The 26,597-nt window shown below is 41.7% G+C and overlaps 1 protein-coding gene and 1 long non-coding RNA gene across 2 annotated transcripts in view; both read left to right on the forward strand.

Moving 5' to 3' along the window:
* Positions 1–26,597, forward strand: part of LOC124291256 (voltage-dependent calcium channel type A subunit alpha-1-like) — a 299,650-nt gene that overhangs the window by 164,247 nt on the left and 108,806 nt on the right. The window contains 1 exon segment of the mRNA XM_046728197.1: positions 25,244–25,349. Within this exon segment, the coding sequence (XP_046584153.1) occupies positions 25,244–25,349 (106 nt within the window).
* LOC124291257 lies at positions 21,064–23,602 on the forward strand. The gene is made up of 2 exons (XR_006902179.1): positions 21,064–22,546; positions 23,285–23,602. It is a non-coding gene; the product is annotated as an uncharacterized LOC124291257 (long non-coding RNA).

Genomic DNA, 26,597 nt, shown 5'->3' on the forward strand with positions numbered 1-26,597 from the left:
CAAGCCATGCATGCAATATCATGCACTGGTCGTATAATTGGAAGTATGTAACACGATCAGGTATTGATTTTGAATTTCAGCAGTGTTTAATTATCCTGGATGGCGAACAAAATATACACAGTATTTGTCGCCACATCACCGCGACTTGTTTGGCTGTAGATGTGATATACATCGTTACAAGATCGTGACTTTTTAATGTGATATATGTCACAGGTGATGTATTAGATCACAGTGACTTGTTTGGTTTTAGATGTGATAGTCACCATCAGATCACCGTGATTTGAATGCTCTAGGTGTGATAGTCACCATCAGATCTTCGTGATTTGCTGGTATTAGATATGATGTCCTCATCAGATCACCACGAATGCTTAGTGTTAGATGTAATACACATCGCTATAAAACTGTGATGTGTCTATTATGGTTAGAAGTGTGACATATATCGTCACACCATCGTGGCATGCGAGATAGAGCTGGACACACAACCACACATTCAGTAGCAAATGCTATATGTTCATTTGTTCAGGCGTAACGTCCGGGGCCTCGATTTTCGAAGCTCTCTTAGTGCTAAGATAGTCGTAAGTTAATGTTAATGTATTGCACTTACGACTATCTTAGCGCTACGAGAGCTTCGAAAATCTAGGCCCTGGGTCCCGATTCACAAAACGTTCGTAGGACTACGACATTCGTAAGCCTATGATATACTACAGAGTTACGACAGTTCGTAAAGTAACGAACGATTTGTGGATCGGGACCCTCATCAGTTGTGCCGCCTCCTGCTCATGGACGTTGCATTTGCAGCATGGAACAGTCAATAGTTGTCTCTTCCTAGTTAGATCTGGAAATAAGAACTTTAAGTAGTTCTTATTCTGAGAGTCTAACCTCTGGAGCGGACATTCGGATCCAATCGAGTCCTTAGCTGCATGACTTTGTGTGCTGGCGATTAGGTGCTTGACTCTTAGGGTGTGGTTTCGAATTCCGAATGGGCCTCAACCCAACAAAAGTACTAGAATCTGTACTTTACTAAGAAAGTGTAATCCCCAAAATAACATATGTTACATTTGACCACTTCCTAAATGGCGTTGTGTAATCAAATATATTTGTGTGTGTAAAACGTGCATTTTTCGGTTTTTCCTACGTTTCATGAAAGCGAAGCTAAATGGATTGAAATGATTGGCAGACATGTATCAGAAAGACCGGTTGTCCCGCTGCTGATGCAGAGGTTCAGTCGTTACCCAAGGTCAATGAGGGTATTACAACTAATCAGATAATCGGCTTTAGCACGGCATGCGGTCAGTGTGCCCTGAGACCAGGTGTTTTTCCCGGTGGAGGTATGAATAGCGGACATTCTTCCCAGCATCTGGACAACCAGAATGTCATTTGAGAATACAAACATGATCGTGACTTGTATCGCCTGGTTTGTTGACAAAATGTTTTTTGCATCAAAAGTAATTATCGAAAGCAATTTTAAGCTGGCTGCTCCCAAAGTGCAGAGTTTGATTAAATGAAATCATTATTTGAAAGAAGTTTGTATTGCCCGGAAATGTAAATCATGGAAATGTTCAACTAAGATAACCTCCAAGATCAGAAAGTTCGCCTAATAATCAGGGTATGTTCAAAATACACAAGTCCTGACAGCCAGAGTGTTTTCTATACAAGAACAGCACCGTCAGCCCGTAGTTCGAGTCACCAGTAACCGGTCTTTGTCATAAGAAACAACGAACTAGATCGATTGTGTGTAATTATACCCCGACATCGTGGGTCATATTTAACAATATTAATTACTGGATTGTCTGGTCCAGGCTCGATTATTTCCAGACTGGCGCATCTGAAAAATATCGCTGTGTACGGCATTCTGCAACAAAGGAACAAAACATATAATATGATAGCATTTAGAAACCAATTTAGATCCGTTTCCATTTTCAGGTTAGGTTTTCATTCCGGAGAATATGACTTCATCTTTTAATCAACAATAATTTGTGACGTACGGATGAAGAATGTCACTGAGTATCCTAACAATAAATCAGCTCAGTAGCGCAGTGGTAAGGCGTCTGCCTATCAAGCTGAAGGCCGGGTTCGATCCCCGATGGAGGCACCTAGGTCCGGGTCCTGAGGTGGGCACATTTGCGTAGTATCCTTGGACAAGATACTTAGATCCACATTGTCTCAGTTCACCCAGCTGTAAAATGGGTACCTGTGAGGATGTGCTGGCAATGTGAGTGTTTAATTCATTGCGCCTAACAGGTAGCATGGCTGTATGATCCCCAGGAAGTTGAAAAAGTATCGGAAAGTACGATAGTGTCCTATGACCGGGGATGGTAATGTACGTAGCGCGGATAAGCGGACTATTACTATTACTAAATATACAGTATAGTTTTACGGTTTAAATGAAAAGAACATGTAATTACTTGTGCACCTCCATCAAGGTTGTACAAATAAATATGAGTCAGTAAAGCTTCCGAACTTGATATGCTGCCCCCATTGTCATTCGCTCGGCCATGACGGTGCTAGCATCTACCTGAATGCTTGTGACTAGTCATGCTGAATGTTTAATGGATGTCACCAACAGTCAACATTTGTGCCAACAGTCAGATAGGACGCAAATACCGGAGGGGATTTGTATCAGATCGATTTGTTAACCAGAATTCCTCCCACTGGTAGAACGGGGAATAACTACCCAAGCGTTAATATATGGAGTAGGTATGTTTACCATGCGACTTCGGGCAATGGAATAATGGAGTGGGAATATGACGTCATCGGCAGCTTTCTATAGTCTATAGTTGTCAGAGAACGTGATGTTTCACTGGGACTGACTGTGTAGCTCACGTCATACGCAAGAATCAATTTCTACATCTGGCAATGTATTGGCAGTTTCAATTTCCTCTCAATATTAGCTAATCGACATTTTTTAATTAATGAAGTTATTAATAGCAATGGTTTGCCCCACACCTACCACGCCCTTGTGCAGGTGAATGGCATGGTAACCTGTTCTGGCATGGTAACATGCCTCTGTTCACCCAGTAGAAAATGGGTACCCGGTGGGATAAGTCATATGACTGTAACCTTCTAGCGCCAAACAGGCAGCTTTGAGTATACCCCTTGTGGTGTGGAGTATTGTGGTTTAACTTAACTACCCTCATTGTTATTATTATTATTTAAAGAGTGACGTTAGCAGTAAGTGGACGTTGTTTTACGCCGCACTGAAAACTATTCCAGCCATATCACGAAAACCCAAATTATCTTGAGCAGGCAAACAATGGCCTTAATGCATGAACCACGATCCATGTTGAGTCGTATCTCAGGTAAAGCATCCCTGAACTTGAGGGTTAAATTCGATCTTCAGTAACCCACGTTTGTCGAAAGAGGCGACTAACGGGATGGGGTGATCAGGGTTTGACATGGTTGACACATCGTATCCAAGTTGCGTAGATCGATGTTCAAAATGTCAGTAACTTTCTTGTCTGGTCCAGACTCGATTGTTTACGGACCGACGTCATGTAGCTGGCATATTGCTGAGTGCCATCTTAAACATCAAGCAAACAATCTTAGGACAAGTTTGTTAGGCACGGAATGGCTATACGGGTAGAGACAGCAGTAATTCCGGGGTAGATCCCATTACCCCAAAAATACGGAAACCAAATGAGAATCAGGTTGTTATAATGTTTTTGCGATGCCCATTGTGTGTAATATTCTACTAGTCGATGTTCATTTACAGACCGCCGCCATATGGTTGGAATATTGCTGAGTGCGGCGTAAAACTAAACTCACTCACTGTAGTCGATGTTCATGCTATTTACCACTGGTTCGCCTGGCACTAAATGGCTTCTGCGTGGCTCCGATCAGGGTCTCCCGTTATACGACGGTCCTTTAGCTATGTATTCTTGTGACAGTCATGTACATGTGACATGTACATGAGAAACGTCGTATCTCCATCAGATCACGATAACATTGACTCCTCTTGAGATGGGCGTAAATGTACGAGTACAGGGGCCATTGTGGTAGAGGTACAGGTCATTGTGGTAGAGGTACGGGTCATTGTGGTAGAGGTGCGGGCCATTGTGGTAGAGGTACAGGTCATTGTGGTAGAGGTACGGGTCATTGTGGTAGAGGTACGGGTCATTGTAGTAGAGGTACGGGTCATTGTGATAGAGGCACTGTGGGATGGAAAAAAACACTTTTTTTCTGAAATATCACGGATGGAACTTTTATTCGATCACCGAACTTCCTTCTCTCTCTCTGTCTCCCTCTCTGTCTCTGTCTCCCCCTCTCTCTCTCTCTCTCTCTCCCTCCCTCTCTCTCTCTCTCTCTCTCACACACACACACACACACACACACTCACTCACTCTCTCTCACACACACACAATCTCACTCACACTCACTCACACACACACACACACACACACACACACACACACTCACTCACTCACTCACTCACTCACACGCACTCACACGTCACAGCGCGCCCTAACGCAGCCTTGGATCTGTATCTCTCCGATATCTGCAACTCCGATATCTGTATTGGAGCAATTTCATCTCCACGGCATTAAGAGGATTGTCTTAACAGTTTCTACTCAGGAAATTAAGGGGCAATAATACAGAAACGCAAGTGTCTTTGGACCAGTGGTTGGCCTGGAGTTTGACACGGCGGCACGTCCCGGACGCAAAACCAATGGATAGGTCCAATTACACAGAGAAGATCCGCTTACCTCAAGCTTTGCCTCCCGAAAGGCTCTGCTCAATTATTCACTGGAGTCAGGCTTCGTGTACGTTCACAATACCGCACAGTAATTTCCGTTGTTGGTGGTGATCATTCCACTCCTCACCTGGTACACACTGCAGTGAACAGACATATTATCGCGGCATGGTCACCTGTAGGTAATAATAATAAAGTATTAGTTTCATATCAATCCAGAGAAAAACCTCTTGTAACAGCTGTTTGAGTACATAACGTACATTTGTAGTTAAGCTGCAGCAATGTTACAAATAGCCCGTGATATGTAAGTAGACAACCGATGGTTGAAAGCATGAGCAAAGACCCATGGGGTATGTCACACAAACTCGCAGCCCAGCTGCAGCTGTTGCGATAAAAGTGGTGACCAACACGAACCAGCATCGCTAGAGGCAAACTGTTTATCTGACCCTGATTACACTGGACAATGACCATGTCAGCTGTCCTCTCAACCCAGCACGCACTGACTTGGTCAGCGTGTCTGAAGCTGGGATGAGATCGATGGTGCTGTACTGGAGCTGCCTGTTCCAGCTGAGGTTCAGGTCCGCCCTGTCTATTACTAACATAACGGTGTACATAGCATGCCTGACTGAGCTCAATGCACGGGCAGCCGCTTGTCAATATCCACATCTGGCCTGTTCGATTTCAGCATATGTTAGTACATGGAGTTCAGGGGGTATGTGTTCAAAAACACTGACAAATGTTCTTTCGTTTCCTCCATCTTGTGATTCAGATGACGTGTTCCTGTGTTACAGAACACAATGACTTGTGTTTTATGTGGGATTCAGAACACCATCACGTGTTTCCTGTGTTACAGAACACAATGACTTGTGTTTTATGTGTGATTCAGAGCACCATCACGTGTTTCCTGTGTTACAGAACACAATGACTTGTGTTTTATGTGTGATTCAGAACACCATCACGTGTTTCCTGTGTTACAGAACACAATGACTTGTGTTTAATGTGTGATTCAGAACACCATCACGTGTTTCCTGTGTTACAGAACACAATGACTTGTGTTTTATGTGTGATTCAGAACACCAGCGTAAGGTTTAACGAGACTGATACGTGCACCCCAGTGGCCGTGCTTACTGATCATATGTTGTTTCAATATGGAGACCATTGATTCCTCAACCAGTTCTTCTCGTATCATGTTGTGGGGATTTATGTTATCAATTCGGATTGCCGATACTGACACGTCGCCAGTGTACTAGTATGTCCTTGTTATTGTAGCATTTATAATACCCGGTTGCACAACGCAGAAAGGAAATGAATAGAAATAGACTCTATCAAATTTCACATGAATATTTAAGGATCGTAAATTGAATGTAGTTGTCATGTACTATATTTCATACATGCACCAGGGAGCCTATTGTAAATGGGTATGGCGAGTTTTCAAGGAAACATTTTCAGAGTTGTGTGGTGCAATATCGGAGGAAATCTACTTTTACATCTCGGTGTCAGCGCTCTGAATAACAACAAGGCCATTGGGGCCCGCATTGTTGGGGTGGGTAGGGATTTCGTGTACAAAATCAATTACCCCCTCACCTTCCCATAATTGTTAAACATATATTTTTAATATTTGAACTTACAAAATTGATGACCCCCTTAGTGTATATGTACAAGATTGATGACCCCCCCTACCTCCCCAGAACATAATGGGTGATCCCCCTTTAAAATCATCACCACGCGTGCACGCGCGCGCACACACACAGCTGCACACGCACGCACACGCACACACTACCACCACCTAGCCATAAATTATGAACGGTCCCTTACATCCAAATGTAGTTATACTAGTCTAGTTTCTGCTGTTATAGCGTTATTTCCTCGTGTGCTGAATATTGATAATGCGCATCACTTTTGGTCTGGTTATCCGTGGTTTTATTCTGACCGAATTGTGTTTCTCTGTGGAGAATAATATAACACGATGATCCCATCCTCTGGGACTGACACGGTTGAAATAGATAGAAAACTGTTTCGTTAATCATAATACGTTTTAATGGGACTTTTTCCGGAATAAGATCATGTGGTAGTTTCATGTTTTAGGTGTTGCCGGTAAATATGATCACCCCGTGCCTAGAATCTCTCTCTCCTGAGTATGACGTGCGGTGCCGCATAACGAACTTCCCGATTGGTCCAAAAGTTTGCCCGAAACCGATCCGCATTTACCCGCAGCGAATAGGTTACCACGTGACATTTCGCCGTCTGCTGCCCGCTCGTGACAATGTCTTAATTAAGATATTTACGTGAGAGCGAGAATATCGGGAGAGATCGATGAAAGGAAGACTTTCTTCAGACAGCAGGCGGGCCTGTATATGATCTGTGCCCATGGAAACACACCCTTCTGTTCACGTGTACATGTGGGTTCTACGTGTATATAGTAGGTGATAACTGTATACAGTAGGTGATAACTGTATATAGTAGCCAGGTGATAACTGTATATAGTAGCTAGGTGATAACTGTATACAGTAGGTGATAACTGTATATAGTAGCTAGGTGATAACTGTATACAGTAGGTGATAACTGTATATAGTAGGTGATAACTGTATATAGTAGCTAGGTGATAACTGTATACAGTAGGTGATAACTGTATATAGTAGCTAGGTGATAACTGTATATAGTAGCTAGGTGATAACTGTATGAGGTGAACTGTATAACTGTATAGTAGTAGGTGATAACTGTATACAGTAGGTGATAACTGTATATAGTAGCTAGGTGATAACTGTATACAGTAGGTGATAACTGTATGATAGTGTATACAGTAGGTGATAACTGTATATAGTAGCTAGGTGATAACTGTATACAGTAGGTGATAACTGTATACAGTAGGTGATAACCGTATATAGTAGCTAGGTGATAACTGTATACAGTAGGTGATAACTGTATATAGTAGCTAGGTGATAACTGTATACAGTAGGTGATAACTGTATATAGTAGGTGATAACTGTATACAGTAGCTATGTGATAGTACTAGGTGATAACTGTATACAGTAGGTGATAACTGTATATAGTAGCTAGGTGATAACTGTATACAGTAGGTGATAACTGTATATAGTAGCTAGGTGATAACTGTATACAGTAGGTGATAACTGTATATAGTAGGTGATAACTGTATACAGTAGGTGATAACTGTATGCAGTAGGTGATAACTGTATACAGTAGGTGATAACTTTATATACAGTATATAACTGTATAGGTGATAACTGTATACAGTAGGTGATAACTGTATATAGTAGATAGGTGATAAGTAGGTATATACAGTAGGTGATAACTGTATATAGTAGCTAGGTGATAACTGTATACAGTAGCAGGTGATAACTGTATACAGTAGGTGATAACTGTATACAGTAGGTGATAACTGTATATAGTAGCTAGGTGATAACTGTATACAGTAGGTGATAACTGTATATACAGTAGGTGATAACTGTATATAGTAGCTAGGTGATAACTGTATACAGTAGGTGATAACTGTATATAGTAGCTAGGTGATAACTGTATACAGTAGGTGATAACTGTATATAGTAGGTGATAACTGTATAGGTAGGTGATAACTGTATACAGTAGGTGATAACTGTATATAGTAGCTAGGTGATAACTGTATACAGTAGGTGATAACATGATTACAGTAGGTAGATAACTGTATACAGTAGGTGATAACTGTATATAGTAGCTAGGTGATAACTGTATACAGTAGGTGATAACTGTATACAGTAGCTAGGTGATAACTGTATATACAGTAGGTGATAACTGTATACAGTAGGTGATAACAGTATATAGTAGCTAGGTGATAACTGTATACAGTAGGTGATAACTGTATATAGTAGCTAGGTGATAACTGTATACAGTAGGTGATAACTGTATATAGTAGCTAGGTGATAACTGTATACTATAGGTGATAACTGTATACAGTAGGTGATAAAGTATATAGTAGCTATATATATACAGTGGGTGATAACTGTATATGTGTTTATAGTCGGTGATAACTGTATATAGTGGGTGATAAGTGTATATAGTCGGTGATAACGGCGAGAAGTGTACAGTATAGTCGGTGATAAGTGTATATAGTCGGTGATAAGTGTATATAGTGGGTGATAAGTGTATATAGTGGGTGATAAGTGGGTGATAAGTGTATATAGTGGGTGATAACTGTGTACAGTGGATGATAAGTGTATATAGTCGGTGATAAGTGTATATAGTGGGTGATAAGTGTATATAGTCGGTGATAAGTGTATATAGTGGGTGATAAGTGTATATAATCGGTGATAACTGTGTACAGTGGATGATAAGTGTATATAGTTGGTGTGATAAGTGATACTAGTGTATATAGTCGGTGATAAGTGTATATAGTGGGTGATAAGTGTATATAGTGGGTGATAAGTGTATATAGTGGGTGATAACTGTGTACAGTGGATGATAAGTGTATATAGTCGGTGATAAGTGTATATAGTGGGTGATAAGTGTATATAGTGGGTGATAAGTGTATATAGTCGGTGATAAGTGTATATAGTGGGTGATAAGTGTATATAGTGGGTGATAACTGTGTACAGTGGATGATAAGTGTATATAGTCGGTGATAAGTGTATATAATGGGTGATAAGTGTATATAGTCGGTGATAAGTGTATATAGTCGATGAAAGTGTATATAGTGGGTGATAAGTGTATATAGTGGGTGATAAGTGTATATAGTCGGTGATAAGTGTATATAGTCGGTGATAAGTGTATATAGTCGATGATAAGTGTATAAAGTCGGTGATAAGTGTATATAGTCGGTGATAAGTGTATATAGTCGTGATAAGTGTATATAGTGGGTGATAAGTGTATATGTGTTGGTGATAAGTGTATATGTGTTGGTGGTAACTGTATACAGTGGGTGATGAGTGCATATACTCAATCATAAGTGCATGTAGTCGGTGATAAGTGTGTGATAAGTGTATACAGTGGGTGATTAGTGCATACAGTCGGTGATAAGTGTATATAGTGGGTGATAAGTGTACATATGTTGGTGATAAGTGTATACAGCTTCGTCAGTTACAATCAGAATAAAACCAGCATCATTTATTCCGTTTCGTACATGCTGGCAAATGTAATCATATTTGGAAGGCATTTGGAGTTGCAGGATGCTACAGTCGCTTGCCTGCCAAGTCGGATGGGCACCGTTACCAATACATCCATTTACTATGTTGATACACGAGTGATTAAGAAAAGCAAGACGTTTCGGGGGTGTATGCTTGCTCCTTCATCTCACCTGATGAAGAAGCAAGTATACACTCCGAAACGTCTTGTTATTCACAATAAAGAAGTTTTGACATCCATAAATCTTGCTTTTCTTATGCATTCCACTTCTAAATGCCCTTCAAAGATTTGACACGAGTGATTGTTCTCACACGAGGCAAGTCAACATTCTCACCATGAATGCCAAATTATCTCACCAACTGTAACCCTTCAATTTTAGGTGTGACCTACAGTGGTTCATACAGCCGATAGTAGATATGTCCATGTGGCTTCTGATTCACCAAACATTTGTGACATGTTTCAGTCCATATATCACATAACTGATATTTAGAACCGTGTACATTACAGACACAATTTAATCGAAACATCTGTAAAAGTACAACTGAACCAGAATCAGGAGGTTACATAATTAAACTTATACAATGTCCTAAGTAGAATGAGGAAGAATCCTAGTAGACTATTCCTGTGTTTTTCAGGGCAGGTAGGCATCTTGTCTCTGTAAGCTAGTCCAAGACGAGAACACTACACCGATATAAAACGTTCGTCGGGGTGGTCAAACAGGAACATCAGTATTCAAACACGATGTGATACACTTAAGTTCCTCTCAGAAGATTGCAAGTAGTATCGACCGCGAAGTATTCCGCTGCTTTGTCTAATGGATTTGCTATGGAAATTTCCCACTCAGAGCCTCTAGACAGAAAGCCACTATCCCCTTATCAAGGCTGTCCTGAGTTTCGGCGAAAAGCAAATCTAGGGGATATCTGAAGCCACGACATGAGATGATTATTGATCTTCAGACACAACGGGCATATAGTTACGGGTGTATGCATCAGTCCAGATCCTCCACACGGGCATATAGTTACGGGTGTATGCATCAGTCCAGATCCTCCACACGGGCATATAGTTACGGGTGTATGCATCAGTCCAGATCCTCCACACGGGCATATAGTTACGGGTGTATGCATCAGTCCAGATCCTCCACACGGGCATATAGTTACGGGTGTATGCATCAGTCCAGATCCTCCATACGGGCATATAGTTACGGGTGTATGCATCAGTCCAGATCCTCCATACGGGCATATAGTTACGGGTGTATGCATCAGTCCAGATCCTCCATACGGGCATATAGTTACGGGTGTATGCATCAGTCCAGATCCTCCATACGGGCATATAGTTACGGGTGTATGCATCAGTCCAGATCCTCCATACGGGCATATAGTTACGGGTGTATGCATCAGTCCAGATCCTCCATACGGGCATACAACTGTGATGAACGTCAAAGACATTCCTGGCACGTTGTGGGGAGATCGGTCTTTTATTTCTGGCAGATTGGACCAATGACTACGACATGGCCTCTGGTCCAACTACGCCGTTGTCATGAACACGGATATATGCTTGTCATGTATGTCCACTACCAGATCAATCTACGTGGTGGTCATGAAGATCCATACGGGCATATAGTTACGGGTGTATGCATCAGTCCAGATCCTCCATACGGGCATATAGTTACGGGTGTATGCATCAGTCCAGATCCTCCATACGGGCATATAGTTACGGGTGTATGCATCAGTCAGATCCTCCATACGGGCATATAGTTACGGGTGTATGCATCAGTCCAGATCCTCCATACGGGCATATAGTTACGGGTGTATGCATCAGTCCAGATCCTCCATACGGGCATATAGTTACGGGTGTATGCATCAGTCCAGATCCTCCCACACGGGCATATAGTTACGGGTGTATGCATCAGTCCAGATCCTCCACACGGGCATATAGTTACGGGTGTATGCATCAGTCCAGATCCTCCACACGGGCATATAGTTACTTGGGTATGTACTGCATCAGTCAATCCTCCACACGGTCAGATCCTTGTGTATGCATCAGTACCAGATCCTACGGGCATATAGTTACGGGTGTATGCATCAGTCCAGATCCTCCATACGGGCATATAGTTACGGGTGTATGTATCAGTCCAGATCCTCCATACGGGCATATAGTTACGGGTGTATGCATCAGTCCAGATCCTCCATACGGGCATATAGTTACGGGTGTATGCATCAGTCCAGATCCTCCATACGGGGATAAAGGTGGATATATCCGTCATGTATGTCAGCTAAGATCAATCTACTGGTCATAAAGGTGGATATATCTTGTCATGTATGTCCACTACCAGATCAATCTACGTGGTGGTCATGAAGACGGATATATCCTTGTCATGTATGTCCACTACCAGATCAATCTACGTGGTGGTCATGGAGACAGATATATCATTGTCATGTATGTCCACTACCAGATCAATCTACGTGGTGTTCATGAAGACGGATATATCCTTGTCATGTATGTCCACTACCAGATCAATCTACTTGGTGGTCATAAAGGTGGATATATCCTTGTCATGTATGTCCACTACCAGATCAATCTACTTGGTGGTCATAAAGGTGGATATATCCTTGTCATGTATGTCCACTACCAGATCAATCTACTTGGTGGTCATAAAGGTGGATATATCCTTGTCATGTATGTCCACTACCAGATCAATCTACTTGGTGGTCATAAAGGTGGATATATCCTTGTCATGTATGTCCACTACCAGATCAATCTACTTGGTGGTCATAAAGGTGGATATATCCTTGTCATGTATGTCCACTACCAGATCAATCTACTTGGTGGTCATGAAGGTGGATATATCCTTGTCATGTATGTCCACTACCTGATCAATCTACTTGGTGGTCATAAAGGTGGATATATCCTTGTCATGTATGTCAGCTACCTGATCAATCTACTTGGTGGTCATAAAGGTGGATATATCCTTGTCATGTATGTCCACTACCTGATCAATCTACTTGGTGGTCATAAAGGTGGATATATCCTTGTCATGTATGTCCACTGCCAGATCAATCTACTTGGTGGTCATGATGACGGATATAGCCTTGTTATGTATGTCCACTACTAGATCAATCTACTTGGTGGTCATGGAGACAGATATATCCTTGTCATGTATGTCCACTACCAGATCAATCTACGTGGTGGTCATGAAGACGGATATATCCTTGTCATGTATGTCCACTACCAGATCAATCTACGTGGTGGTCATGGAGACAGATATATCCTTGTCATGTATGTCTACTACCAGATCAATCTCCGTGGTGGACATGAAGACGGATATATCCTTGTTATGTATGTCCACTACCAGATCAATCTACGTAGCGGTCATGAAGACGGATATATCCTTGTCATGTATGTCCGCTACCAGATCAATCTACGTGGTGGTCATGAAGACGGATATAGCCTTGTCATGTATGTCCACTACCAGATCAATCTACGTGGTGGCCATGAAGACAGATATATCATTGTCATGTATATCCACTACCAGATCAATCTACGTAGTGGTCATGAAGAAGGGAATCAACGTTGAGGTACATTAGTGCACCTACAAAACCACCATCATGTTTGGGCGAAGGAAATGCGAACATAGAATGCGAAACACCAGAATCTTGGCGTGTGCACAATGAAAGTTTCGTTTTTGCAGAGGGAAGTAGTTGAAGAGAGAGTCCACAGAGGTTGTAGAATATGTTATATTGTTCAAGCGTATGTCAGAATCAAGAACAGTGACTGTTCAGTATGGTAGTGAACGGTGTGACTCGGAAGAGTCTGACTGTGAACGGTTCCATTATCGCGCGCGGCCATCTGCAATTCAGGAGATGTCTTCGACCTGCACGACGGCTGGTCAGTCAATACTGGTCAAGACAGCCTGTCAGCTCGGGGGAAGAGGGATCTGATGAGGATGTCACTGACATGAAGCACGTGGCCTCCGCAGGTCAGGTACACAAGACTAACAGGAGACGCGTTACCACAGATTTGACCAAGATACTAGATACAGTTACAACAAGGAACATTATCATATTGTATTGGAATGACAACAAATGGTGCACTATTTAATAATTGTTTAGCCAGTGAAAAGCTGATGAGGTTTTTGAGACGGAGCTGCACAAGATATATTCTTGTCAGGAGTTAGTTTTGTAGTCAGTCTTCACAGTCTAGGCGTCTGACTTTGTGTGCTGGCGATTAGGTGCCTGACTCTGAGGGTGTGAGTTCGAATCCCGGATGGGGCTCAACTCAAAAAGTACTAGAATTTGTACTTTACTAAAAAAGTGTAAACCCAAATATAACATATGGTACTTCTGTAGCAAGACACGTAGACCCCGGCATTGTGAAGTATGTCAGATAGATAGTTTCCTGGGTTTATGTAGTTGCGGGCATTTTTCAACTCATCGCGGTGTAGGGTGCATCTGCACCGAGGAGGATCAATACGGAGAGGTGTTGGTGAACCACGTTACTGCCGATGACGTTGAGGCTATAAACGAACGCCGCCTCTGGCACCAGAGTCGTGCGGGAATGCCGGCGTGGTTGGTGAACGTCTATTCAAGTGTTTATTTACTGGTATCAATAGATGTCATTAATGTAAGTTCCCGATCGGCCAAGCATGTAGATGCAACATGTTGCCTGTTGTCACAATGCATACAGTGATCTATGCATATGTGTGTGTTTGTGTGTATATATATATATATATATATATATATATATATTACACTCTCCTCTCTCTGTCTCCCGCTTCCTCTCTTCATTTCTCTGTTACTCTCTCTTCCTCTCACTCGCTATCTCTCTTCCTTTTCTCTATCTTCATCTCTCTCTCTTGCCCTCTCTTCTCTCTCTCTCGTCTCTCTATTTCTCTCTCTCTCTTCCTCTATCTCTTCTCTCTTCCCCTCTCTCTCTCTTCTCTCTCTCTCTCTCGTCCTCTCTCTCTCTCTTCCTCTCTCTCATGACTGGATAAATTGTCGGCGGTATTTTGTTTTATTTGAAGAACGTTACATAACACTAATGGTAGACTGATCCCTGCTACAAGTGCAAATACTGTAACTATTTCTCTGCGGAAACCCGAACCACTCACTCACACATAGTAGATTAACTACATCACTTCTGATAAACCAATACCCGTGTACATGCTTTAATCCCCCATTCACATTACTTGCGCTTGGTGACTTGTTTTATTATTCTTTGGTTTATGTGAAATATAGTGTCTTGTACAAATACCAGCCGCCGATTATGTTCCAACCCCAGCCGTGGTCGATACAACCGCCAGCGTCAGAACTCCACTACACCTCCATGTCAATAGGAAGCAGGCAGCTCGTTGCAGGGCGTCTGAAATCGACACGGTAACCATGGAGTCACGAGCAAGCTAGTTACTGTCAACAGAAGATATTCCTTGAATTGACTATGTAATAGCTCCCGGTTACGTTGATTGCCAGTCAGTGTGTAATGGATATCTGACATGCAACCCAATCACCTGTTTGTTCCATCCGATGACAAGTTTATAAGGATGAGGGCGGTCTTGGCTGAAATATATGTACGTTAAGCGTGCTGAAAGACCCTGATGTTAATGTCTAGCAGGAACTGCATTCATATTATTGGCACAGCTTTAGGGTTATTTTGTGGCTGATGTGAAATGTTCATGCAATAAACATTTATGACCCATCAAAGTAAATGTATATCCAGGAGAGGGGTTATTTAGCTGTAAACACGTGTGAATTAACTGCTGGCGCGGGTTTGTGCACAGCGGGCAACGTCATCCACTGTCAATGTCATTCATGCGTAACACTGTGCGCACGTGTATGTACGTTTTGAATACGCTGAACGTTGAAAAAACGTCACCGCACCGTCCAAAGTGCGAAATCAGTTGATGTGAGCGTTTATTTCTTGTTTTCTATTTCCCTTCATTCATATTAATTCCACAGTGCAATGAGGCGCGAGAGTAGATTGAGAGCCATGTTTGTATATACCAACATCCATATTTTCACTGACAAAACACATTGATGAAATATTCATCAATCTATCGATTGTGCACAATAACCAGCAGTATATATAATTGCATACAATAGCACTTCGATTCATGAGCCATGTCTGTTTTCGGTAACATATATTAACAATAACGACAATTAGGAATCAGACCATCAAGTTGATGCTATATTGCTTCCAATATTAAATGGTATTTAGATTTAATTTGAGCACGCCTCGGATTGCATGTATTTCCTGCCGGAGTTGTGCCATCTCGGGGGAAGGATCTGCCAGAATCATGCAATTTCTATGTTAGACTCTGTAACCCGGATACGTCAAGGGCAATCGACTGACCATTTATTCAGTTAAACTACTTCAAGGGAGATAATTGCCGATGGGCATGTCATTCACGGATGCGGAAAGTGGTTTCTCAATATTAGTTCTACCTCCGCGCCGACTCGGGGCATGAGAGTAGTCAGTGAAGGCTAGTCGAATCAATAGAAAATGACGCCCTGGTATCACGCAGAAATTATCAGGATGGTTCGTCTCACTTTTGAGGTGTTCCATGATATGATCATGGTGGAGAGATGCTTCACAGTCCCGACTGTGTTGCCTCTGATAATGACCAATTTAAAGATAATATTCACCTCTCGTATATACACCATCGACATACAGTTATCCCCCTTTGTCTAAAGACCACTGTTCCTTCTGTGATGTCACATCAGGACTGGAATCGAGGCTGACGAGCGAATGTGCCTCTTGCCAATATGCCTGCCAAATGACACGTGACCGACTCCCTAGGCATCACGACGCCCTTTCGCAGTACTAATTAATGGTAAAGATTTGAGTAAATATTTACAGGTGAAGGGCAGAATCTATTAACCAGTATCGAACTATTCAATTTGCGGGTCAGGTCAAAGCAGATGTGAAAGATGTGTTATTTGATGTACAGATCCACACCAAACCTCACCTAGCAAGTTATTCAAACTGTGTAATGTATGGGCAGGTAACTGCCGGATTACATACTGTGACTTCTACAATGGACATTGATTACACGGCCCAGGTCGGATCTAGAAATGACCACTATCTCACTGAGATTGGCTCCTCTTTAAGTTATCATCTTCGTTCATATGGTTCCTTAACACTGTAGTCTGACTGACTGACTGAGTATGGTTTTACGCCGCTTTTAGCAGTATTCCAGCAACATCACGGCGGGGGACACCAGAAATGAGCTTCACAAATTGTACCCATGTGGGGATTCGAACCCGGAACACTGTAGTGTGAAGCCCATTTCTGGTGTCCCCGCCGTGATATTGCTGGAATACTGCTAAAAGCGGCGTAAAACTAAACTCACTCACTCACTCACTTAACACTGTAAACTGCATCTCGTCTTGCGCCTTCATTCGAATAACTCTAATTTGTACCGATATGTACAACTCGCCAGATGTAACAGACCGGATCAGGAACAATAATATATCTTTGCAAGGTCCAACTGAGTCACCCAAAAAACACTCTAGTCATTCAACTGATCTAGCAATAACAGGATTACCGTTAACCCATTCCTCAAGTCATGCCTCCTACCCTCTGATATGATTATGTTACCCCAGAAAAAAATCAAGGCATACAACTGAGAGGGTTAACATTCAATGTCTGAAAATATCGTTAGCTGGAATTGTATACGAACTTTCTGGTGTCCCCGCCGTGATATTGCTGGAATACTGCTAAAATGTCTGAAAATATCGTTAGCTGGAATTGTATACGAACTTCAATATGCTTTGGATTTGTTCAATATTTGAAAAAAATAATATGTATGTTTTATTTCATACACTTATAATTATTTTGACATTTAGAAATATTTAAGCATCGTTTTCTCATAAACCAGAGAGAGTAAACAGTGGTGGAATATACTCATAGAAACGAAAAAGGGAACACATGAAAGTCTTAGTGTTCCTTTATGTATTTCCAGAATTTCACTCTCAGTGCAATGTATACCTTGTGAAGAAACCTGGAAAAGAATAAAGGAACACTTGTACTTTATGAGTATATTTTATGCTGTCGTCTACAATCTTATTCAGATAAGAACTAATTGGGGTTTTTCAAAATTAAAGAACCATTTCAACACATTTTCATAAATAGTTTTCTCGGAAGCCAGAAAACAAATTGAGCTGATAATATTTCAAAGATACTGACTAACTGAGAAGCCGTCCCTGTTTCTACTTTCATCAACGGCCAACTTTGGCCATTCCGGAAGCAGCGTAATACTTCATACTTTCTGAATATTCCTTTGAGGTAACACTTCCATTTCTCGGTGTATATTGGCAGTTAAAACAGACACACGACACTTCTTCGAACGGGTTTCCCAGTGGCTATAGCGTCATCTCGTCACGCAGAAGGCCCGGGGTTGATTCGTCACATGGGTGTATAGTGTGAAGCCAATTTCTGTGTCCCCTGTCCTCATATAGGGCCCGTATGTAGGTCACGACACTCCAGGTGACAAACAACGTATACTTGGTCCGGTCTAGTAAAGTTATAGTTGGCGGTCGCGCAATTTGGAACCAGAACTGGTTCTTGAATATACGCTTGTCATCGGAAATCTGGTAACAGAAGTAGGCTGGGCCCCGTCTCGCATATCGCAAGTTGGCGCGCGCAATGATAGCCGGGAACCATCTTAGTATCGGAAGTAGCGCCTCGCGAGACTTACAGGCCGTATTGCGGCATTATTGCTAAGAGCGACTTAAAGTGTATTCATTCATTGGCAGATGAACACTTCATTTTCCCCAACTTACACCGCGTCTTGGTGTTTTGTAACCTAAACCCGAGGCCGTGTTTGGCCACGTCACCTCGTAACATGCGGATCTTTAGACTGTGACATCGCACTAACATTAACTTACTTCATCGGCGGCTACATGAACAATGGTCGAGTTAATCCAAGAGAACGACAGCGACAGTTTGAACAGTGCGATGACGTTTGTAGGTGGTCCACCACCGCGTCTTGACGGTACGTCAACCAATATGGCGTCATCCTTCTCTGTTGTTTCACCAACACCCGTCAGATGTGACTGCTAATATTCCATGTTATTATGCATTGTCTTCTTCAAAACATTTGGTTGTTTCCTCCACTAAGGATAATATTGATCAGGAAGTTACAACCAAGAGCTTAGTGGGACTAAAATCGACCAATGCTGAGTAATCGTTCGTTTATTTTACAAATATTCTTTCTATACCCAAGTGAGAGAGGAAGTGTTTTTGAATAAGCACCTGCCACCGAGAACGGAAGTGCAATAGACAAGAGTCCCCATGCGGGCCAGCGTGCAGCATGAGGTATGTGTTTGTCAGTGGCTCGTGAATGCTCGGCAATCTCAGTATATTCTTAGTGTTTATCATTCAAACCTTGTATCGTCCTACAAGTTTGACCCAAAAACAACAACGCAATCCTACTTATATTTGAACCCACTTTTTTCGAAACATAACCCCTCACACGCGAATGCTTAAAAATACGCTCTTTTTATAAACCGTGCCTCGCGATGAAAACTAGTTGTATAGAATTAAATAATTTTATGCATGTATGCAGTAATGGTACGGCCATCGACAGCTACCTAAACTGTCATTTTTAGCATTTTTGCTGAGTCTGACTAACCGTTAACCATGAACCTGTCGGGGTTTCTTGTGTTTACAGATGGTTCTGTTCCATGACGGAAACATACCAGTAATGTTTCCAATCAAATGTTTAGAGAGAACAAATTAATTTCTATGCGTACAAGTTTAATGGTTCCATGTACACAGTTTGGCTGTATTTCAAACTAACGAAATAAATTCAGGAACCACGGATACAGTATTGAAACATGTTACAAAGCTTGTTGGTTTTCCTGCCTCTCTATCTTCTGCTGTTTGCGGACATCCCATGCTCCCGTCCGTCTCTAACAGACTTAAGTTCAGTACATGTCATGTAGGATGCGGTCGCCGGTGTGGTCCTATTGCAGCAAATCAGTTAACCTGTATTGATCTGGAAGGCATACTTCCACGAAAAGATGGCAAAGCACTTAATTTGCATCCAGCAATGAGCGCAATTGATTCTAGATGAAAAACATATCCGTGTTCCATTGGCAGCACAGAGAATCAGAAATCCGAATGAGCCTGAAACAGACCGGAATGCCACTAACACCATTGCAAGCCGCTGATTAGGTCTGTTATTATCACCGTGTTTCTGTTCAGTATTTTGTCAAATCGTTACCTTGTATTAAGGCCAGAGTGCATGCTTAAATTGATTTCCTAAACAACTAAACCGTACCTTAGTTACTCAGTAAGACAAGACGCTTCTAACAGGCCAAATCACATTTATTCTGTTGATTCGGAAATTCCAACAGTAATGTTTTCGCTGTTGCTTTGACAGAACAAGTGTAATTAAGAGGCGGGTAACATAGACATACACTGACATACAGTTTTCCCATGAATCTTCAATAGCTCAGCTGTAACACTTAAACAAACCGCATCGAACATGCACTTGAGTGTTTTCGCGTCTAGACATCTTGAGCATGTCTCTGAAGTGTGGTCGGTGGTTCTCAAGTTCACAACACATGATTATAGGGGCCGGCGGGGTAGTCTAATGGTTAAAGCGTCCGCTCGTCACGCCGAAGACCCTGGTTCGATTCCCCACATGGGTAAACTATGTGAAGCCCATTTCTGGTGTCCCCCGCTGTGATATTGCTGGAATATTGCTAAAAGCGGTGTAAAACCAAACACACTCACTCATGATTATAGGCCGGTTAAGTGAAAACCCACACAGGACTTTTTCATATAACTGCTTGCCGAGACTAGAGCGGGGTTATTTCATACACATGCTTACACTCCTTCATAGGTCCGGGTCTGCATTTGTTGGGTGACTACGGTAATGATATATTTCTATATTATGTTCCTAATTATTGTCCGGTCTTCATCATGCCCTTGATGTCACCAGTGAACAGCCGGGGTCAAGGCATTCCGGCTTTGATCCGTGTTTGACTTTAATTTCACGTGAAGCATATTCTTGGAAGAGACGTTCCTATAGAAAGCTGAAGATAGGAACAATAATATGAACATCTACGCCTACACGCAAGAGAGTAGGCGGTGCGTTTAAGGGTCTAGAATGTGTGTTCAAGACTGAGACTGTGTGTTGCTGGGCGGTGGGGTAGCCTAGTGGTTAAAGCGTCCGCTCGTCACGCTGAAGACCCGGGTGCGATTCCCCACATGGGTACAATGTGTGAAGCCCATTTCTGGTGTCCCCCGGCGTGATATTGCTGGAATATTGCTAAAAGCTGCGTAAAACTAAACTCACTCACTCACTGTGTGTTTCATTTGGATATTTTTAACCAACCTGTGTGACACAAGTCCGCTGTGTTATCGCTGCGTCGATAGCAGGGTGTGGTGATTATGTAGTTAGTAATGCTCATTAGCTGTGCATTTCATTCCATCATGTTTGATGCACACAACATGGCCGCTGTCGTCTTCAAAGAGGTCCCATGTAGCCCGCAGGTCTGGCTGGAGAGGGACACTTGTGATGAGCGTTTGTTCTGTATCTGACAAGCTGACAAAATTCCAATCATGTTACTCTTTCATCTTGAAATTACACAGCCGTTCGAAACAATCTAATGACATCGTCATTTTCTGGCAATAGAACATAGTTAGATCTCGTCCCGAGAAAAGTAATGGTGTCAGTGACAAGGCGTGCGTCTTTTGAAAAGTTCTCCACATTTTATCGGTTATTAGTTTCATCAGCTAAGAAAGTGACAGGGTCATGTTAAAACCAGAAATCACAAACTAATTGAGGAATTGTAGAACTAAGTGCATTGTTCGTGAAGTACTCTCCTCCCAGCGTCCAAAGTAATATAATATAATTCAGTGACACAATTAACAGACTTAGCAAATATTTATTGAATGGCATGATTGTTGAAGGACATGCAACTACAAATTTTAAATATTGATTGTGGAGGTTGGAAATCAGTGGTTGTAGTGTGCTTTAGCTTCGCGTGCTATGCATCTTTTTGACTCCCACTTTTAACTCGGCTTTTTCAAATCCATTCCCAGTTCGTTTTTATGAGAGATTTTATCAGTTAGAACTTTGTATCTTTGCCGAACACAATCACGAAGTCAGATCGAAAACGACCACGTCGGAACGTTGTGTTCAGTCAATCTGACCTGTTGCTATTCGTATCGCCATCTCTGCTACATCCCTGAGATTACTTGGCTGATGAATGCAACGAACATTAAATAGGAAAAGAGCGGTACTTGGCATATAAATGAAGCTGTAAGCGTCCTTGGTGACTAAAGGTTTCCATGCTAACACCCTCTTGATCGAATACAGCTCAATATCACCCGACCTTTGCGACAAATAATCGTCTGCGTGTGGATGCTTCTTACCGGAACGATCGAAAACCGGTTGCATAAAATGGTGTAATTCTCGATAATCTAGTCAAGGAGATTTGTTTGAATTCAGCTGTATTGCTAATAAGGAATTGTGTATTCTGTGCGGTATTCTCTTGATACTGTGGTTAATTGAACATCTTCAACCAGCAAGCAGAGCGAGAAACCAGTCCGACGAACCGTACCCAGAACACCACAGCTATGAGAATTGTATGAGTGAGACTTTCTCAAACTAGCGGCTGAAAGGCTTGGCTACATGGATGTCGTAAAGCTGTTGCCGACTATGACTACCTCGAACAATATATTTATCAAAAGGAAAGCATGACGATACATTTATGACAAGTATTTGAAACAAAAGTAAGTCGCAATGCGCGTTAGAGAACTCAGTAATGAACCGTTTGTCGGATGACCCAAGTCAGACGTGCAGATGGGGGTCGCGAAAGGCGCAGCAAGCACCATTTACATTACACTGATTACTACACGTCAAACTTGTTTACTCGCCAAATCATACCAAGCTTTCGAAAAAGTGTTGTGTTATGGAATAGTTTAGAAGTACCCTGTAATGTGTTTCAAAACAAGTGCATTGATGGTCTGCCCACACTCGAATTGATAAGAACTTATACCTCCCGCCTACCTCATAAAGTGACCTCGATGTTACATTTATGGTATTTTTGTAATGAAAACATGAAGGTTACATTCATGTTGGGAGCCTTAAAAAGATCGATATCAGATAAAAAAAAATTTTAAAAATCGTAAGTGTGACAGTTCTGAGACATATCATAACACAATGCTTGAAAACCTCATTTTAAGAATGTTGATATTTTCAGAAAAGAAAAATTGTTTTAATCGCATATTACATGAAGCTGATTGACTCCACCATGCCAGTCTTATTATTTGACACAATCCATCCTATCTATCTATCTATCTATTATATAACATTTTATTGAACTGTACAACTTGCCACCTAGGCTCGGCCCCAAAACTTAAGTAACTCCTTTGTTATCTTGCAAGAAACGTTTGAGATACTTTTTACACATGCAACAACCTCGGCTGTTATTGGCATTCAAATAATGAAAACTTAATGGGAACTTGAAGGTACACAAGGCATCACGATGAACAAAAGCAAGACCCTCGGTGAAGGTGCTGTGATGCGGCAACTAGAGAGCTTTATCAAAGTCCCCGATGTGTGCTTGCAGCTCTTTACTTTACATACTATGTTCCGCTCTAGAGCAGACGACACCTGCAATGTTTTAACAGCAGTGTGACAGCTACCATGAACTTGACATGTGTGCATGGGTGCCTTCACAATCGATTCCAATATCTGGTTGCCAACGACAACGATGTGCTTCACCATGTCCCAGAAGCAATTGTTGAACTGTCATTATCAGAAGGACAATAAAAATCTCAAAAGCAGCCATCATTATTTTATGTCAGAAGTTGAATTGATTGTTGTTTCTTATCAAAGAGAATAGTTAATAGGAAAACATGCATATACAACCAAACTGCACACAGCTTGGGAGAAGAGACAAGGAAGGTCCTTCCTGCAAGAGCACTGGATGGAATAGTAGAAACCAGCCAGCTTCATATTGTGATATACGTCTGTGCTCATTAGACTAATATTAATGATACAATGCTTTCCATATCAGAGTAGTGTGATGCTCTTTTAAATCTTCTTAGGAGCAGACCCGTGAAGATCCGGGGTAGAATAGGTCTTCAGCAACCCATGTGCTTGCCATAAAAAGGCGACTATCTTGTCGTAAGAGGCGACTAACGGGATCGGGTGGTCAGTTTCGCTGACTTGGTTGACACATGTCATCGGTTCCCAATTGCGCAGATCGATGCTCATGCTGTTGATCACTGGATTGTCTGGTCCAGACTCGATTATTTACAGACCGCCGCCATATAGCTGGAATATTGCTGAGTGCGGCGTAAAACTAAACTCACTCACTCACTCTTAGGAGCATGCTCTATTAGACAAAGCCATCTTAAATAGGATTGTATCTCCCGTACTTAAACATGAGCTCATGACCTCGGTTGAGGTAAGATGGCTCTGTAGACTGAAGCAGTGCCTAACTCAAGGAGACAGGAAAAAGTTATAAGACATCTGTCTTGAATATAATTTACCCATTCTTCCAGATCTTTGGAAACTTCATTTTCACACACGATATACCTTAATGGTTTAGTTACCAATAAAATTAATGTTCAAATGGAGGTTATTTCAGATAAATATTACATTTGTGTAAGGCTAATTCAACATGCATGCCCCTGCAAATATCTCCACATTAAGGAACCAGTGTACATTCAGTTTGTCTTCTCAACTCCATGGGGAGTATATGGATAAAGGAGAGCATTTTGTTTGAAACCAGAAACTGCACATTGTGAAAGTATGCTCACATTTTCTGTCATTATTATTATGTATGTTTATCATCAGGTCTGTTTCAATTGCCAGACCATCTGACCCCTGAAGATCCGTGTAAGAATTGATCTTCAGTAACCCATGTTTGTCTCACTTATGAAGATCCGGGTTAGAATTGATCTTCAGTAACCCATGCTTGTCGTAAGGGGCGACTAACAGGATCAGGTGGTCAGGCTCGCTGACTTGGTTGACATGTCATCGGTTCCCAATTGTGTAGATCGATGCTCGTGCTGTTGATCACGGGATTGTCTGGTCCAGACCGCCGCCATATAGATGGAATATTGCTGAGTGTGGCGTAAAAATAAACTCACTCATTGCAGACTATCTTGTTGACTGTTCAGGTATCACTGCAATTAACAAGTAAGAATTACATCTTTTTAATGTAGCAGAATCCTTTGACCAGCCTGGTTGGCTGATTATTATCCATAAATCGTCAGCATATGTGGGTTTCTCCAAATTGACAATCTACTGTGGCCTGCATTTCTTCAGCCTTTTCCCCCCTAGTGAGGCTGACAATGATGTAACTAAAATCTCATGTCATCATTACTAAACATTGTTGTCTTGACAATTTCATGTACATGTTTTGTTATTAATGTATGTTGTGTTATCAAACCAAAACTTTCCTTAACGTACTTCACGCCTTTCGAGTATATGGTACTTCTCACCATCATCGCCAACTGCATCGTCCTGGGCTTGGAGGAACATCTGCCGGAGAATGACAAGACCCCTCTGGCTGTTCAGCTGGTGAGTACACCCCACACCCCACAACCCTCGTCCCTCACAGCCAACACCCCACAACCCTCATCCCTCACACCCCACAACTCACAACCCTCATCCCTCACACTACATACCCCACAACCCTCGTCCCTCGCACCCCACACCCCACAACCCTCGTCCCTCACGCTCCACACCCCACAACCCTCATCACTCGCGCTACACACCCCACAACCCTCAACCCTCACACTACTCACTCCACACCCCACAACCCTCATCCCTACACACCCCACAGAACTGAATTTGTTGCAGACCTTACTTTGACAGGTTTTAAAATACGATTACATACACCACTAATGTATTAAGATGGACCTTGTTCAAAACCCCATATTGATCAGATCGGCATTTATCTTATTCACTATGAATTATACTGACATGTAATCACTTTTAATGAAGAACCACATGGTATAAAATGAGCACCTATCATGGAATATATATATTGACCTACTTGTTATCATGTTAAAATAAGATATTGCTTGCCTGTTTTAACTAGGTCAATCTTCTTATAACAAGCAATGAGGTTATATTGCTTTGAGTGAACATACATTGATGGCTAGTTCACGCTGTGCTTTGTTGTAGGGACAGCTGGACCATCGTGTTCATGTTAACTCAATGTGTATTTGAAAGGCCAAATATAGATTTTCCATATCAGTAATCAATAATATGTACATTGAATTACCCTCTGTCACTTGATGACATTATCCAGTTGAAATTTATGAGATTGGTGAAATAACTTGTCCATTTTAAGCTTCCATAAAATAACCCTTTGAGCATGGCAGTTTTATTACAACTTAAATGACGGACCTGCCTCACTCTTGTCACCGTCATTTAAATGACTATAAACATGTGAAGCTCTCCCTAAATATTTGATAAATTGCATTAAGAAATAGACAATGACAAGAGATATGCAAAAGGTTTAACTAATAACTTTGAATAGGTTTCTAGACCAAATTTTGCTTTCACCTAGTGATTTTATAAACAGAACTATAGCCCAGGGTATTTCACTATTTTTCAAAATTAGTATCCATTGTATAATCCTTTGTAAAGGCAGACCAATTTTGTTTCTTGTTTTACGAATCCGCTGGTCGTATTTTTTTCAAGAATAAGAAAAATAATATATTAATTTCCCCTGCTCAAAGAATAAATCCTAATGTTTTTGGTGGCCAAAAATGTAGACTTGCCCCCCAAAAATGTTTTTAGATTGATTTTTTGCCTCAT

This window comes from Haliotis rubra, unplaced genomic scaffold (genome assembly GCF_003918875.1).
Source record: "Haliotis rubra isolate DU_JTF1 unplaced genomic scaffold, ASM391887v1 Scf488, whole genome shotgun sequence".
NCBI classification, from domain to species: Eukaryota; Metazoa; Mollusca; class Gastropoda; order Lepetellida; family Haliotidae; genus Haliotis; species Haliotis rubra.